At 42.9% G+C, this 18645-nt stretch overlaps 1 protein-coding gene across 1 annotated transcript; it reads right to left on the bottom strand.

Annotated features, from left to right (window-relative positions):
• Nucleotides 1-5685: 5685 nt before the first annotated feature.
• LOC124118160 (arylsulfatase B-like) lies at nt 5686-18153 on the bottom strand. Its single transcript, XM_048394412.1, has 14 exons — nt 17957-18153; nt 16246-16357; nt 15993-16044; nt 15247-15350; nt 14601-14707; nt 14189-14253; nt 13538-13639; nt 12593-12656; nt 11571-11668; nt 10979-11115; nt 9832-9890; nt 9373-9496; nt 7928-8070; nt 5686-6926 (listed from the first exon to the last, which is right to left on the bottom strand). Exons 1-14 carry the CDS (start codon nt 18051-18053, stop codon nt 6748-6750), a joined length of 1443 nt encoding a protein of 480 aa, XP_048250369.1. The 5' UTR covers nt 18054-18153; the 3' UTR covers nt 5686-6747.
• Nucleotides 18154-18645: the final 492 nt, after the last annotated feature.

Raw genomic sequence — 18645 nt, 5'->3', positions numbered from 1 at the left:
CAGGCAAGCAAACCAACCAGCCAGTCAGCCAACCAGCCAGCAACGAAGCCAGCAAGCACTCAGGCAAGCCAGCCAGCCAGCAAGCAAGCAAGCAAGCCTGCAAGTAAGCCAGTCAGCCAGCAAGGACGCCAGCATGCAGGCAAGCCAGCCAACCAGCCAGTCAGCCTGTCAGCCAGTCAGGCAGCAAGGAAGCAAGCCAGTCAGCCAGTAAGCCAGTCAGCCAGCAAGGAAGCCATCAAGCAAGCAAGCAAACCAGCCAGCAAGTCAGCCTGTCAGCCAGCAATAAAGCCAGCAAGCAGGCTAGCAAGCCAGCAAGGAAGCCAGCCAGTCAGCCAGCAAGCAAGCAAGCCAGCCAGTAAGCCAGTCAGTCAGCAAGAAAGTCAGCCAGTCAGTAAGCCAGTCAGCCAGCCAGCCAGTCATTCAGCCAGCAAGGAAACCAGCCACCAAGCAAACCAGCCAGCCAGTCAGGCAGCCAGCCAGTTAGCCAGTATGTCAGCTAGCAAACCAGCCAGCAATGAAGCCAGCAAACACGCAGGCAAGCCAGTCAGCAATGAAGCCAGCAAACACGCAGGCAAGCCAGCCAGCCAGCCAGCAAGCAAGCAGGCCAGCCTGCCAGTAAGCCAGTCAGCCAGCAATGACGCCAGTAAGCAGGCAAGCAAGCCAGCCAGCCAGCCTGTCAGCCAGTCAGCCAGTCAGCCAGCAAGGAATCAAGCCAGCCTGCCAGTAAGCCAGTCAGCCAGCAATGACGCCAGTAAGCAGGCAAGCAAGCCAGCCAGCCAGCCTGTCAGCCAGTAAGCCAGTCAGCCAGCAAGGAAGCCAGCAAGCAGGCAAGCAAGCAAACCAGCCAGCCAGTCAGCCAGTCAGCCAGTCAGCCAGGAAGGACGCCAGCAAGCAGGCAAGCAAGCCAGCCAGCCAGCCAGCCAGCCTGTCAGCCAGTCAGCCAGCAAGGAAGCAAGCCAGTCAGCCAGCAAGCCAGCCATCCAGCCTGTCAGCGAGTAAGGAAGCCAGCCAGTCAGTCAGCCAGCAAGAAAGCCAGCCAGCAAGGAAAGCAGCCAGCCAGTCAGCCAGCGAGGAAGCAAGCAAGCCTCCAGTAAGCCAGTCAGCACGCAAGGACGCCAGCAAGCAGGCAAGCAAGCCAGCCAGCCAGCCAGCCAGCCTGTCAGCCAGTCACCCAGCAAGGAAGCCAGCAAGCAGGCAAGCAAGCAAACCAGCCAGCCAGTCAGCTAGCAAGGAAGCCAGCAAGCACGTCAACCGGCAAGCCAGTCAGCCAGTCAGCCAGTCAGCCAGTCAGTCAGCCAGTCAGCCAGCCAGTAAGCGAGACAGCCCGTAAGCGAGACAGCCTGTCAGCCAGTCAGACACCCAGCCACCCAGCCAGCTAGTAAGCCAGTCAGCCTGTCAGCAAGCCAGCAAGCACGTCAATCAGCCTGTCAGCCAGCCAGTCAACCAGTCAGCCAGCCAGTCAGACAGTCAGACAGTCAGCCGCCCAGCCACCCAGCCAGCAAGCTAGTAAGCCAGCCAGCCTGCCAGTAAGCCAGCAAGCACGTCAACCAGCCAGTCAACCAGTCAGCCAGTCAGCCAGTCAACCAGTCAACCAGTCAGCCAGCCAGTCAACCACCAAGCCACCAAGCCAGCTAGTAAGCCAGCCAGCCAGCCAGTAAGCCAGTAAGCCAGTCAGCCAGTCAGCCTGCCAGCAAGCAATTAAGCAGGCCACCCAGCCACACAGCCAGACGGACGGACGGACCTACATTGTATGCATCATATGGCCTCCGATAAATATATACATTCAAAGATAGGCAGGTCAGCCGAATTTGTTTAGGCACAAAGCTATCCCTTCAACAATTAAAGCAACAACAACGATACATTCAGTGCATCATCAGGGATATAATCTGAGAAATCCACCATCCTGTCATTGAGGTCACCCCCACGAAATAGATGTTATACGGGTGATGTGGTGATGATACATAAATGTCAATTAAGGGCTGATGTACCGTCAACTTGATCATCATTTCTTTTAACAGGAGATTCGCTCGTGAGACTATTGACAAAATCCGAAACAAGAAATAAAGAACGAAAAAGCAGAATTACTGTTCTCGGAGTGAAAGTACAGGCGGTCAATATAACCACCACGAATAAGTTCATGTTTGATTAAGCGTTTATTGATCAATTCTCGACATTCAGATCATATTTCTGCAAGCTGTGACTGAAAATCGGACACCTTTGCTGTCCATTTTTGTATTAAGAGATTTTTGTTCATGTACACAAAGAAAAAAGTTAAGCTCACCCCTAATTCTGAACCATGACAAATGGCAAACGTCATGGCATTGGATGACTGACCACAGGATCCAATGTCACCGGATAGAGAAACATTTGACAACAAATTAAGAAGATATTGGTGAGTTGTGATTGGAATTTACTGACAAAAAACATCATGGTAACACAGGTCCTGTTTTTGACCTTAGACAATTCCTAAAAAAAGTATGGAGCCGCAGGATAAAGTAAACCTGTTACGTTTGATGTTTCGTGTGAAGATGTTCCTTAAAGTCTCTACTTGACATGACACGTGAAACATATCAGAAGCGGGTATAACCGCCACGTGCCCGGATGACGGATTCCACCCTACGTCTCATGCCTCCAGTCAGACGTTGGATCTGTTGATGGGTCAACAACAACCACTCCTAATGCAATGCTGCTCCAATTGGCGTAAATCTTGTACAGGAGGATCTCGTGCCTGTACGCGCCGCCCCAGAATATCCCACACATGTTCAAGGGGGTTCACATTTGGGCTCATTGCTGGCCAGGGTAGAGTCGTTATTGCATTGGCCCTCGTGTAATCCACGACTGCATGCGAACGATGAGACCTGGCATTGACATCCATGTACTGAGGTCGAGTAGCAACAGGATGGTTGTCAAAATGAGGAACGATGACTAGCTTCAAAACGTCCCGGATATACTGAGCCCCTGTTAAGTTGCCCCTTATGGTGACCAAATCCAACCTGCAATCATCAGAGATCCACCCCCAAACCATTACCGAGCCCCGCCGTATGCAACAGTCGGTTTAATGTTCCTGGGGGTGTAGGCTGTGTTCCGGTGACAGTAACAGACGGTCCGTGCCTCCAAACTCTCGTTCTTCAATGAGTGGCGTGGAGCAGATATCGTCTGATCAATGGATCCGCCTCCAAGTTCTCAGATTCCAGTTCTGTCGCGCAGTACACCATGCTAAACGAGCAGCATTGTGGTGATCTCTCAACAAGGGACGCTTTATGACTCGTCTAGCCCTCAGTCCTGCTGCGTTCAGTCAGTTCCTGGCAGTTCTGGTGCTGAAACGACGGTTGCGCAACCACAGCAGTTTCAGACGATTACTTATTAAATAGGGTTTTCGGCGTATGAGACGAAGAAGGTCCCTGTCTTCGCAATGTGTCGTCACAGGAGGTCTTCCGGATCTTGGACGGTCTGATCATGTTTCTCGACTAGGCGGCTTACGACAGTGTGATGATACCCCAAATTCCGACCAATGGTATTACAAGACATTCCTGCGTTATGCATGCCGATTATTTGCCATCTTGTGGCGTTTGATAATCGCCTTCGTGCCATGGTCACACAATGTCATGGAATAACTGCTTTTAGAGATACTCGAGGGTAGCATGCTGCACGGGCATACCATGCATGGCACGTGAGCTTTCGTCACGCATGACTGATTATATCATTTCAAGAAAACATCATTCTTCCCGTAATTATATCTTTCATGACTGCTACAAATATTGGGACCAAACAATAATGAAATTAGTGAGTGCTTAACTCTTTTCTTTGTGTATATGTTTGATGTAACCTTGTATGTCTTCAACATTGTGAGAATTTCAGGTGAGTCCTTGCTGCCTGCATCAATACCGAGCGTCTCCCTTGGCAACTGAGAGCGTTTGCTGTCTGTGGTCCATGCCTCGGCTCCGTGTTCACCTCCACACCCAACAGTTTAAAGAATAGTGAAACTTTAACCGCTATCAATATTAAGGCAATTGATTGAGCTTTTTCACTAAGTCCTATCTGTTTGACTGAAAGTACCTATTTTAGCCCATATCTGATTAAAGACATACCTATTGTTGGAGAGATTATTTAGAATGAAAACATTGTAAACTTGTGATGTATTTAGTCATAGACCAAGAGATAAATTTGTCCAACAAACACTGCTTACCTGAAGCTACAAAACAGCAAACTGTCCAATATTTTGTCAGACCACCTCTTTTTCTAAAACATGCTCCAATGCGGCGAGGCATACTGCCGGTTTAGAAAATCATCCATACTATCCCAATATGGTAAATATTGAGGGCTTAAGTGGTATGAACAATTCTCAATAATTTCTGGTCAAACTAGATCAAACCAGAGAATAAAGTGTTAATATTTCCGTAATTGTCCGCCGACACGGATTCCATTGGGAGTAAAAGACAAAATAGTGGTGAAAGCTATATGTACATGGATCACTGAACATGAAGGATGACACCGGGTGTTCGCTAAAAGTGTAAGCACGTGCTGCCCTTCCGGTGTCACCCCCCACTCGCACAGTTTGCATAGAAAAAGTAAGTATTAATTAGTTTGTTGCTCAATGTTACTCCTGCTTTACGACGGCAGCCTGTAAACAATGGAGTCGTGACCTGACAACCCAGTGACGTGACAGAGCGTTTACTGAATTTGTTGATTCTTCGGCTGCTGTGTATTAGTGCAGAGAAACGAATGAGAAGTGTGTGTGTGTGTGTGTGTGTGTGTGTGTACTGGGCTTATAAAGACACTCGGGGACTTCAGACCACCAGCAAAGACATCGATCCAGTTCAAAATAAAAGTCAACGCCAGAGAATAATGAAAAGACTACCGCTTTTACAATTCTATTCAGTTTTAAGGATAAGACAAGTTTTATTCCATACTGACAGGCCTCAGGCCCATCGTACAATTTTGTTTTTGGGAGTGGTTACAGATCCGTTTAACAGGTCATATTCTAATTAACATAGCATGATAAATGAACATTGATAGATTCTTTAAAGTATCTTTATCAGTTGTTGACATGATCGTTATAAATTTTTGTAGAGTGTGATGTTTCTATGCCTGCCTACTTCGATCCTAAGTCTATGAGAGCTGCATCTAAATTGTGCTAAACTTATTCTAAACCTTTTAAAGTTGATCAATTTCAATATTAATTATAAACTCATAATGTGGATTTAGCTTTCGGAGGGTTGTCCAAAATTCTTTCGACGACTTAATGTTATCTTCTAAATATTGTTTTTTCTTTTCAAGAAATATAATCTTCTTTTACCTGCACGTGGTTTTGTAAAGATTTCTAATTCTTGTATATTCCCTTATCGACTGTAAATCTTTATCTCTTCTGAATGTGTTGAGGCATGTACATCTCTCTTTTTTTAGTAACTGACATTCCAAATCGAACCATTGTTGTGTTTTCTTATCCATGTGAACCACTTATGTATTCCCAGCACTGGAGAGTGCCCCTCTAATAAACTCGATACTTTCATCAATATTTGTGAATACGGCATCTACTGCTTTTTCATCAAGTGATACAAACTTGTCTGAAGCTAAGTTACAAAGAAATATTTCTTCTTTATCAATTCTCCACATAAATCTAAATATACTTGCATAATTGATATCATCATAATATATTTTTTCAGCTTTTTTCTAACCATAACTATGATCCCTGCTTTTGCTTACTTATAACCTGGTCAATTATAATATAAACAATCAGCGAACTTGTTCTGGGAGTCTAACTTCTGAATCCACGTCTCTGTGAGGCCTACCATGTCAAATGAATATAAATATGAAACAATGTCACAATCATCAAATTTAGATATCAATCCAGATATATTCCAATATAAGAGTTTTATTGTAGGAGTCATCACTTTTTAAATCTTTGTGTCTTGGTATGGGCCCCGGCCACACCCCTAGGTAGTGCGGTCCTGCGTGCTGCCCCTAGAGCTGGTAGCCTGACTGCGGGTAGTGGGGCGCGAACTCCCCTCGTTCCTGGGTGAATTGTTGATTCTGCCAGAGACACCCACCTCTTCTCCCATCCGAGACATTGATTGAAGCATCCGTAACCTGTTTGGGGTTTGATTTTCTCTATCAGCCTGTGTCCTCGGGGCGGTACAAAACATCCGATCCTTGCTCTCCAGACATCTATAGGGACACCCATTTTGTGCCAAAGTGCTTGATTAGGTTGGCCTAAGCTCCGATGTCAATATTTTTCTCTTTTTTTTTTACGAGAGACAAAGCGAAATGCAACCACTCCCCAGGGGAGCTAACTACCAGTTACCTATTCAGTTCGTTTATTTCCCACTCAATTTTAGCAAGTAACTTAATTATAGATCCACAGACGATAACTGAAATCACTGCTGTTATGTATTGCTACAGTCGCATATAACGGCACTCCGTTAGTACATTGAACATTTAAAGCAACCCACACTGATTTATGATCAAGCAAACATGCGTGTACAGTAAACTACGTTTATAACGAACATGCTTATAACGAACTGACGGATATGACGAACTTATTCGTTTGTCCTGACCATTTGCTGTACATGTTATGTATATGCTTATAACGAACTACGGTTATAACGAACTAAATTTAGTCCCTTTGAGTTCGTTATAACCGTAGATTACTGTATGTAAATTCAGATTGCAAACAATTTCGATGATGAAGGCTTGTACGTCTTGTTCAAGCTCGTTACGCGACATGAAGAATTATGAAGAGACACATTCTTAGAGTTTGCACCAGCCAGGCGTCCAAGCGTTGCCATACTTCCTGGGGTTGGACTGTGGATCGGCGTCGGGGTAGTTGGGGGGTACCATCTGCTTTCGGTACTCCAGAAGGCGAAACTTCAGCTTTGCAACAACGTCTGGTAGTTGGGAGGACAGGTCATGTCTCTCTGTGGGGTCCGCTGAAACGGACACAATCATTGGTGAGAGCTTGACTGGGTCAAGTGATCGACATCGTGAGCATCTAGCTACGCGAAGTAGGATGACATCGTTATATGTTATTGTTGCACAATGAATGTAACTGTGTTACATTGTTTCTGTTAAGATTCGGTAGACGTTTATTGCATTGTATTTGGACAATGATAATTCTCCGGGAAGTTCTATATTTAGATGCTTGTCACATCTGTAAACTTCCGGATTTACCGTGGACTTGTATGGTATAATTTGTAATGTTCTAATGCCGCTAGACTGATGATGGCAATGTGTAGAAATTTCCATTAGTTATACTGTATATAAGGGGACAAGGGCATGCCTCTCGCATCTCTCACACATGTCAACACTCTAAGGCCGGTTTTCGTGTGAGGGTCGCACATCACACCTGATTCTCTGCCTGGGCCCGTCTCGGAAGCTAGACAGCTGTCGCCGCTGGATGAATATTATCACCGATTTTTGCTATCACCACTGTATTTTCTTATTTGATACTGACAACTGCCATCATAATATACACTGCCATTGAATATTGTACTACCACTCTATTGTGTACTGTCATTGTAATTGTTGTGCAGTAATTTGTATTGATTTGTAAACCTAGTTTATTTTGTAACACATTTGTTGATTGTATATCACTTGTTGTTTGTTTGTTGGCTTCGAAATTCAGGCCACATGGCCCCTAGTACATATTACATTAGGTCACGTGTCCAGAGTGTTATATCTCTGTTGACCTCATTTTAAATAATTAACATATATATAAAGCTACCCACCGTAGTACATTAATATCACAGGATTTATAAAAAATTGCAAACGTAGTATTACCCTTATAATATTTCTGTAATGAGGTAAAAAATAAGTATTTCTCAAGTGAATATATTTCTTACATTCAATAAAGACATGGTATTCATCCATACCAAATAGATCTGTATGAAGTATTTTCATTTCGGTTATGACGTGATTATTAAACACGCACCTATTACATCAAATAACTGTACTTTATCAGGGTCAAGGTCATATATTATTTTTTCGTATATATCATCTTCAGTGTTGTTCATGGGACGGTGCCAGCCATCTTGTTGTCCAGGGTAACCAAGCAGCAGTTTGTAATTGCCCATCCTTAAAAAACCCAACACAAAATATACATACATATTGCAAGATATTTAGCAAAATTGCAGAGTTGGGAGCTTAATTAATTGAAAAGGCGCATGCCTTTAAAAGTTACGTCGCTGTGTTGTAGGTGGTTTTAGGCATTTCTTATCCCACTTCTTTTAACGCTGCAGGCGTATTGTGGGGTCAAGTGACTTGAAGAAGGTAGTATCCTGATTGCGGACGACAAATTTAAAAAATTGAGGGGTAGTTGACTTTATCATATGCTTAATTTTTAATTGATGGCATCTTAAGTTATCATAAAATATCATATTGATATAAAACAATGAATTGTACCGGAGCGTAGTCAGCACAAAAATACTTCTGTATGGTTTTATTTTTTTTAAATAATTCGAGTTCTTACTTTGTCAAATAAAAAAAATTGTTTTTGCATAATACACAACTGTTCACAACTATGTCAGACATCTTATCTTTGAAAATCACCAACTTCCTCTTTTCAGCGCAAATTTTCATTTCAAACATGGTAGGGATCATTTGGTTGCAAATTCATTTTTTACCCTAGCTTTGTACCAATTTATATTTTCACAAAACTACCCTGCCATATATTTGTATTTACAAACTGCTACAGGAATTTGTGCTGGTTAAATAGACATACATGTAACCGAATATAGTTCTTTCAATTGTCAATTACAAAAAACACAAAATCGGTATACTGACTTTTGCCCTGATCTACCATCTTCCCGAGGCAAGAGTTAACTGACTATAACAGTCCAGTTTCCACCCTTGTCGAACTAGGCTGGAATTCCTGGGCTCGATCGTAGCGCCACCTGTGGCTATTACAAATAATGTCCTTTCTATGCCTCTCCTATTGACCAATCAGATTCAACCTCTCGTTTCACTTGCATTTGCTTCAAACAAAACGGTGGCGCCAAGTCAAGACGACCTCATCGATAATCGAGATCTATATTGTGATCAAACGAATCTTACGTGAAGTGCATCAAATCACGTGAGCACCTTGATTAAAAACATGAAAAGAAATAGAATATATCTGTTGACAACGAGTTAGCGTTGCACATGCTTTGCAAATCCTGCAGTCGACCGAAATCTGCATGACACTTTATGAACCGGATTTCGATTTCGGTGCGCGATTTTGATTGGACTATGCATAGACTCGTTAGTCCAGCCAACATGTATCTCCATAATATCAGCCTAGTTCGGCAAAGGTGGAACTGGACTTTTATAGTCAGTTGACTCACTTGCTTCGGGAAGATGTGATCTACTTACTTCCTGTGATATATTTCAGTCTCTTACCTGATGCCAGCTTGGCCTTCTGTCGGTATGACAAGATAGTCCAGATTGTAGATGAACTCGGTTCTCTTGGACGGGAGGCCATTCCTGATAGAGTCCCACTGATTTATCCCGTCTCTGTCTGTCACTGCATCATATAAACACACAATACCTTTACTGTGACAAGACGGATCATCGTGGGAACATGGCTGGATGTTTCAGTGGATGGGAATAAGGGGCAATAATCTTCATTGGTGGTCAATTTAATAAGGACCATTGGATGGGAACGGTTCCGTCTGGATCTGGGGAAGTAACATGTAGACAGGTGAACTGACGCGAGATTCATGGCAGGACATCATGCTGAAACAGACACTGGACATACCAACCTGTAAGTCCTGTTCAGAACTTGAATACTTACTGGCAAGAATATTTTGTTTCATTAAGTATACACATAAATTTTACACAGTATGTTATCACAATTACCCGGCGTTCCTCCGGCGGCGGAAACCAAAGTCGGTAGCCAGTCTACAGCGTGGATCATTCTAAACAGAAAGTAACGCTGTTTATTTAAAAAGAGGCGTGGGTGAAAGTCACACTACACTTTCATTTGAAGTATGACTTCAGAATCATGTAACGTATTAAACTGACTGCATATTTATATTTTAATATTTGACTCTCTGTTGGTTTACGTGGACGCCATTACACATCATAGTATGACACAGACCGTTGTACAACACTCACACCGACCAGCAACATACATGACATCAACCAGCAACATCCATGACATCAACCAGCAACATACACGACATCAACCAGCAACATACATGACATCAACCAGCAACATACATGACGTCAACCAGCAACATACATGACGTCAACCAGCAACATGCATGACGTCAACCAGCAACATGCATGACGTCAACCAGCAACTTACATGACATCAACCAGCAACATGCATGACGTCAACCAGCAACTTACATGACATCAACCACAAAATACATGACTTAAACCAGCAACATACATGACGTCAACCAGCAACAAACATGACATCAACCAGCCACATACTCGACATCAACCAGCAACATACATGACATCAACTAGCAACATACACGACATCAACCAGCAACATACATGACATCAACCAGCAACATAAATGACATCAACCAGCAACATACGTCACATCAACCAGCAAAATACATGACACAACCAGCAACATACATGACACCAACCGGCAGCATACGTGACGTCAACCGGCAACATAAATGACATCAACCAGCAACATACGTCACATCAACCAGCAAAATACATGACATCAACCAGCAACATGCATGACACCAACCAGCAACATACATGACGTCAACCAGCAACATGCGTGACGTCAACCAGCAACATACATGACATCAACCAGCAACATACATGACATCAACCAGCAACATACGTGACGTCAACCAGCAACATACATGACACCAACCGGCAGCATGCATGGGCAACACCAGAGACTGTCTTTAAGCATTGTACTAATGTTATTAAGATTGTAACTAGGGTCTTAAGCGTGACGAGCGAATGCAGTAACTAACAGGCTGTTTTCACAATTCAACTATGAAATGGTATTCGTGAGAGGTTATCTTACCCATCATACGTGTAGCCCGTCTTCTGGAGTCCTGCCCCCGACATGAACGCCGTCACCCTCGTACCCCCCTCCCACAGAGAGTGCTTGCCTCCTCTCAGGGGCCAGTTGTTGCCGTAGTTGAATATCTGTCCTCCGTTCTGCAACAACACGCTTTCAAGATACATGTGAACCCGACAACTTAAAGTTTTTTTACAATATGCCAACTGCAAATAATATCATATATATACTGGTATATGGGGTATAAAGGGCTTGGGATCGTTGACTTGCTTTCGTATCCCAATTGCGTAGATCGATTTTCAATATGTTAATCACTGGAGTGTCTGCTCCAGACTCGATTATTTACAAACCGTCGTCATATAAACTGCTGTGTGAGGCGTTAAACAACAATCTATGCTGGTCGTAAAGGGTCGACTAAAGGGATCGACGGGTCAAGCTCGGTGACTTGGTCATGTCATCGTACCCAGAGGTTGTGGGACGTTGCTCATGATATCAATCACTGTTTTGTCTGGTCTATGATAATGCACAGGCCACCATCATATAGCTGGAATATTCAGGGTTCGGCGTTGAACAACAAACAAACATAGTCACGTACATCAGCTGTGAGCAGGAACAGCGTGTTGTCATACAGCCTTCTCTCCTTTAAGGCGTCAGTCACGTTCCCTATAGCTTCATCAAGGGCATTCACCATCCCTGCAATGTTGTAAATATCCTTATAAAGATGACCAACGCTAACAATATACATGTACAATGGCATTTGTCGTATATACCTGAATCACTGCACACACGGTTTGAACAAATATGAAATCTGAACGTCCATGACACACTGTCATGTTAAATGAGTAGGTATATGCAAGTCATAACATCTGATTGGTCCATAAGCAGGTATATGCAAGTCATTACATCTGTTTGGCTCAAGAGTATGTACAGTACAGTAAACTACGGTTATAACGAACTCAAAGGGACTACTAATTTTAGTTCGTTATAACCGTAATTCGTTTTAAGCATATATACAGTATAACTACAGCAAATAGTCGGGACTAAAAAGTTAGTTCGTTATATCCGTTAGTTCGTTATAAGCGTGTTCGTTATAACCGTGGTTTACTGTCTATGCAAATCACCTCCAACATGTGCTTTCACTTTATCAGTGTTTTCACTTTAACGGATCTGACTTCCTATCCTGTCTGTTCTATTGTATGTAATGCACGCCTCGTTATCCTGGTCGTCATCTCGAATCAGTTAAACTAATTGCGTACTACCATATCAGTATGTCTACTCAAAGTGTGTGTTGGATTTAAACGCCGCCTAAACATTATCTTTTGTTCATGAAAAACTGCGCTAGTTTTAATCAATGGCAAAAAAGGTCAAGGTCACGCGGGTAGTCGACGTCAACATGATTACTGAAACCTATCAGCTCGGGTATAGTGCTGTCACCAAGGGTCATAATCGTTTTGAATCTGAGATTGGAATTAAACCATGACCAGGGAATCCTGGTACGTGTAAGGGACGTAATTGTACACAGCGATATGCTGTATATCACAGGGCGACCACAGAAGGCTTATATCTAGGTTATCATGTATTGGCTGGTCACATGCCTCAAGGACGGTTAATACTCACCACTGAACACACGCCTTCCCTTATTCACAACATGTGGGAACCTATCTTCATATATCTTGGGGACCTGCAACATAGTGGCGTTCATATTATACTGATTGTGAACAAACTATGCATGCAGGTGATAACACCTATTCATATAACAGGTGAATTACATCTACATAATATGACAGGCCAATAACATCTATATAATATAGCATGTGAATATCATCTACGTACGTATATCATATAACAAGTGAAAAACATATGTATCATATAGCATTTGAAAAATACCCATCAATATTATCATTTAGCAGCTAATTAACACCAGAATAAGAACATAAGGGAACAACAATATCACATGACACATCCTTATCAAATACATTTCCCCAGAGACATATTTTGTACAAATAAAAAAGACTTGTATGAACAAATATCTAAACAAAGGAAAGTATACCCTTGAAATTTGGATCTGCCCAAATAATTACAAACGTCATCAAAACCACATTAGGCTGAAAACATTCGTCGAAACACAACTATGATACCTGTATCAAAGACATAACCGAATAACCATTTTGGTTTGTTATATTTGTAGCCGCCATCAAACATCGGTTTATAGTTTATTTTGCCCGCATGTTTATATAGGCACCAGATATTAAACTAGCTATGTTTATATGCAATGTGATCTGTATAAGCTGGTTGTTGGTACTATCGGTGTACTTTGTTCCACAGTACAGAGAATTTCCAGTTTGGGTAAACGTTGTAACTATATGGCTCTTAGTAATAGGATATTCAACTATGGACAGTTAAATGGACCTACATCACAAAGTGGAGCTAGCAGCCAAGTAAATTGTGATCAATCGACTTGAATCTTGCTATGAGTGTTGAAAGGGTAGATGGAATGTCACGTGACAAGATCTTCCTGAACTGTTTCCTCTTCAACTGGTGTTGTACCAAGCAATGTCTCACCTCTGTCGGGGCGTGAACGTTCTGGAAGGGCAGATACAGGAACAGTGGTTGGCTCTTGTCATGGGTGTTGATGACGTCAACGATCTTCTCTGTGAACACCCACTGGATCGTGAGAGGAAACAGAAAGAAGTGGTAGCGTTAGTACAGATCGAAACCCCACTGACAGCAACATTTCAGTGTTTCTGTTGACAATACAAGGGGCCTGATATTGATCGGTAGAGGCCCCTTGTCTAGCACCAAACACTTCTAGGTCAGAAGGAAAACAAAGTGAGAGAAGCGATTGACCCGTGAAGATCCAGGGTAAAACAGGTCTTCAGCAACCCATGCTTGCCGTAAAAGGCGACTAGGGATCGGGTGGTCAGGCTCGTTGACTTGGTTGATGCATGCCATCGTATCCTAAGTTGCGTGTACCGATGCTCATGATGTCAATCACTGGATTGTCTGGTCCCGACGCCAGTATTTACAGAGTGCGGCGTTAAACAACACACAAACAAACAAATAAAACCAGCGCAATGTGACATGCCACGTTGATAGACCCGATTAAGCACATGACTAACATTAGACTAAAGATAGATTTCACCGAGAATGACGTTTAGGTATCCTTGTATTTAACTTTCAAAGGTCAATGCAACATATGTAAACCAGTCTTACCGCTGAATATGTCCCTTGGTAATCCCATTCCGCTTCCTTATTGTTCCTGAAGTCTAAAAACCCGGCTGAAACAGACACGTGACGATATATGTAAACATGTCAATCTTTTGACTTGTACATTTGTTTCTCCAGCTAAGTGGATGGAAATAAACGTTTATTTTAGTTTCACCAGTTGGTTTTATAATTGATTTGATCGTCCAAAAGACTAAAGTGCAATATCTACCGTATAGTGAAAAAACTAGTAGACTACACCAATGACTAGACAGACAAGTCAAGTGTGTATCTGGATCAAGTGGGATTTAGGTGGTACATTATGTGTCGACCAGTGTCAGTCTCTCATGTGGTGTGGTTTACTTCCTGACATGGGTAGAACGCATACCCCCACTGTGGATTGGTTTAGTGTTGTACTTACAAATATTATGCAAGTAATAGTCCTCCAATGCATTATAGTAGCCGAAGAAAGTATCAAAGCCCCGGTATGTTGGTGTGCATCCCCACTCACAGAAACCCAGGTGCCATCTGGAGTGGACAATGTGTCACTTGTCAGATTGTTGGATATTACATGGAACCTATTCCCAACATCCCTGTATTCACATTTCGATGGATCTTCGAAGTATTTTGAATGATGTGGTTCGAAATTCTTGTGAGTTTTCTTACTGAAGAAAACGAAGCTGTTTCAATGTATACGATTAATCAGTGTTACGTTAACAATTGCTGTGTTCATGATAATCAGTTTGATTTGTCCCTTATTAACAGAATTCATTATGCCAATTTAAACAATAATATTAGAGACGGTGAGAGGAAGACATTTACCACTTTTTCGTAACTGACAGACCAAGGGTAATAATCGGAGTGAAACTGGGTTCGAGCCCACGATCCTGGCACGGTAAGGAACAATAACCCCCCTCACTAATTGTTTAATGAGTAAAGAATGAGACATATGATTACATGTCTTCAATAAAAGATTCAGGAAAAGTTAAGCTTTCCTTATCATCTTAGCCAAAGTCATTCCGTACTTGTTTGACGTGATTGGTGAGGTGTTAAGATTGGGCACTCACTTGCCAACCATGTGTGTGGCGTAGCCGAGTTTCTTCAGCTCCTGTGGGAGGATGGTGTAGTTGAGGGGTAGGCAGACTGATTGTTTAGCTCCAATGACTTGATGCTGGAAAGGGAGGTTACTCTTACCTTATGCCCATTGGGTAGTGTCAACTATCCTGTATATTCTCTTCCGTTTCATTCGATAGCCCAAACCTTGGTTGTGTGTCCTCAGGATAGGGATGAGGACAGGAAGGGGCAGAGTCAGGGATGGGTGTGACACCATGTGTATCGTGTTATATGATCTAGACTAACGTGAGGAGGCTCATGTCAACTATCACGTCAACTATCCTAGTTTCGTTCGTGCTAAATCTGCCCCAAACCTTGGTTGTGTCTCGTAGGGATAGGGACTGGTACAGGGTAGAGTTAGGGAATCGCTGTGTATCATGTTACAGGATCTGAACTCGCCTGCCGTGAATCACGTCTCATATCAACTGTCATGTCAACTATCACAGCTCAGAAGACATCCTGTATACTACATGAAAACACGGTCATGGTGTCTGCCACAACTTACTTCCCCACCATGTGAGTTGCGTATCCTAACTTCTTCAGCTCTTGGGGTAGAAGTGTGTAGTTAAGTGGGAAACACACAGCCCGAAGACCCGGGTTCAGGTACAATTTGTTAAGCTCATTTCTGGTGTCCCCCGCCGTGATATAGCTGGAATATTGCTAAAAGCGGCGTCACTCACTCACTCACTCACTCACTTACCTGAAGACCAGATTTGAAGGGGAAAACCGCAGACATAAATGCACTTCGGGAGCTGAAACATACGGACACTCTTCATGTGCAGTGAGTTTGTTATGAATGACAGTTTTTTCACAATCAGCGTTTGTAAAGCATCGTTTGAACAGTATTCCACTTACTTTTGCCCGCCAGTATATGTGGAGTTAAACATGTTACATTACATGTTACAATAAACTGTTTCAATATTCTTGTGAAATAGACGTTGAATGACACTCACGGACTGCACAGCGGCTGTACATAGTTCCTGTCCAGTATCACACCATCTCGCGCCATTTTGTCCATATTAGGAGTCAGCATGTCACGGTTCCGGAAGCCAACATCGTTCCAGCCTGCAACAACCAACATCTTCTGACGAACCTCTGTGTTTGATAGCCATATATGTATATTAACACGACAGTTGTTTTTATGTTACTCTGGTTTGTAAAAACAACAAGATGAAAATTGAGACTTGGATGGTTATTATATTTCGTCATATTATATGTCTACCGAAACAGATTCCATTGGGCATTTAGGACACAATAGCAGTGAAAATTATATGAATGGATCACTGAAAATCTGTGATGACACTAGGTGTTCACGCAAATGGTAAGCATGCCCTGCCCGACTGGTAGCACCCGCCACTAACACTGGCTGAAGAAAATAGAAGTTTTTTTGGCTTAAAGCTGCACGGCAGTCATCCTGTTTTATGAGGGACAAGGGTGGTCCAGTCGTCTGGGGCGCCGCAATTCACTGTGGAGTCCCTTGGACACCCCAGGCACCTATGACTGTGGGTTCGAATCCCTGTTCGCCCCGATTATGTTTCTAGTTTTGTCAGCACCATACCCATGCTGGTTGGTTTCACCAAAGTGGTAAACGTCTGTGACATGCATCACTTCGGGCTTTCCTCCCATATTAAGCTGACACGCTAAAGGTAATACGCCTCAAAGCGGAGTTAATTCCCTCACTCGCTCCTGTTATACGAGGACGGCTCAAGCTTACAGAATTATTTTATCCTATGATGATGTCCTGGGTATAACATATAAATAGGAAAACATATTGGACCCCTTAGTGAATTCCACAATCAATGACAGCATTGGGTCCTACATCAATGAGGGACCCGTGAAGATCCGGGGTAGAATAGGTCTTCAGCAACCCATGCTTGCCGTAAAAGGCGACTATGCTTGTCGTAAGAGGCAACTAACGGGATCGGGTGGTCAGGCTCGCTGACTTGGTTGATGCATGTCATCATATCCCAATTGCGTGGAACGATGCTTATGATGTCAATCACTTGATTGTCTGGTCCAAACTCGATAATTTACAGACGCCTTCATATAGCTGGAATATTGGTGAATGCGGCGTTAAAGAACAAAGAAACAAACAAACATCAATGAGGTGAATCAGGATACTGCTTGGGTATTTTCAGAACGGCAATTAATATATCCTGTAGTATTGACAATTGCTCCAAGATCTGGATACGGCCATGCCACATATGCGTGGCTGCAATGGGCTCCGAATAATTAAAATGCTGACCACAACGGTGTTAATCACAACTCATTTACCCAATTCACTCAATCAAGCCACTGGTTCGGCCGTTAAAGCTGTTAACTGACCAAATCTATTAGCTATTACGTCGTGCAGAACTACGTCAATCTGATAACTCAACATACACTGTAGGGCAAACAAAATAAAGTATACACTTGAACTTTAGATATCACCAAAAGATTCCTAACATTAACAAACGTTTAGGCTGAAAACAGTGGCCGAAAAACTTCAAACGTGAGGTCCAAAATTCCCATATCAAATACATCAACATTTGGTTCATTCTTAGTCACCAACAAAGATGAGTGTATACTTTCGTTTGCCTGGCAGTTTATCTTGTGTTAAGGTATATTCGAAGAAACAGTTACAACTAACCCATTAGAAAAGGGTTGATCTTTCATAGACTTTACCTAGATCATCCGCGACGATGAATACAATGTTGGGTCGCTGTGCGAGAACGCCGCCGATGAAGGCGAAGAGTAGGGCTGCTACTATTGTCGACATCATAGTGACTTCGCCTTCAGCATCCCGTCTCAACTACAATATGTCTGGAAACGTTTTCACAACATCTCGGGACTTGATATGGTGTTATCGGGGCAGACAATGATATTATCAAGTGCAAGTGCAGGCTACAAGTCACCTGATATAGGGACGGTGACAACCTTGACACGTGTGACATATATGTGACATATATGTTTATAACGAACTACGGTTATAACGAACAAATATTAGTGGCCCCTTTGAGTTCGTTATAACCGTAGTATACTGTATTTATCTCTGTTTTGCCATTTTGGCCTAAAGGTCAATTGATCCTGTTGCAGAAATCATTTTTCAATATTGCAACATCACCACAACATGTCTGTCGTTCATGTCGTCACGTCTTAAATTACCCAATTTAATATATCAGTATACCCGTGAAGATCCGGGGTAGATTAGGTCTTCTGCAACCAATGCTTATCGTAAAAGGCGACAATGCATGTCGTAAAAGGCGACAAACGGGATCGGGTGGTCAGTCTCGCTGACTTGATGCATGCCATCCTATCCCAATTGATAAAAATCACCAGATTGTCTGGTCCAGACTCGATTATTTAAAGACCGC

Source organism: Haliotis rufescens, unplaced genomic scaffold (genome assembly GCF_023055435.1).
Source record: "Haliotis rufescens isolate VD_foot unplaced genomic scaffold, xgHalRufe1.0.p SCAF_13, whole genome shotgun sequence".
NCBI lineage: Eukaryota > Metazoa > Mollusca > Gastropoda > Lepetellida > Haliotidae > Haliotis > Haliotis rufescens.
The sequence above is the reverse complement of the archived record's forward strand: the minus strand, read 5'-3'. Positions and strand labels throughout refer to the sequence as shown.

What these genes read in the sequence shown, in the direction of transcription:
- LOC124118160 (XM_048394412.1), bottom strand. Translation starts at nt 18,053, where the DNA reads ATGATGTCGACAATAGTAGCAGCCCTACTCTTCGCCTTCATCGGCGGC. An exon ending in GTACAGCCGCTGTGCAGTCC is followed by an intron (nt 16,045 to 16,245) that starts GTGAGTGTCATT and finishes CGTATGTTTCAG; the next exon opens with CTCCCGAAGTGCATTTATGT. An exon ending in ACAGTTATTTGATGTAATAG is followed by an intron (nt 6,927 to 7,927) that starts GTGCGTGTTTAA and finishes TGTCCGTTTCAG; the next exon opens with CGGACCCCACAGAGAGACAT.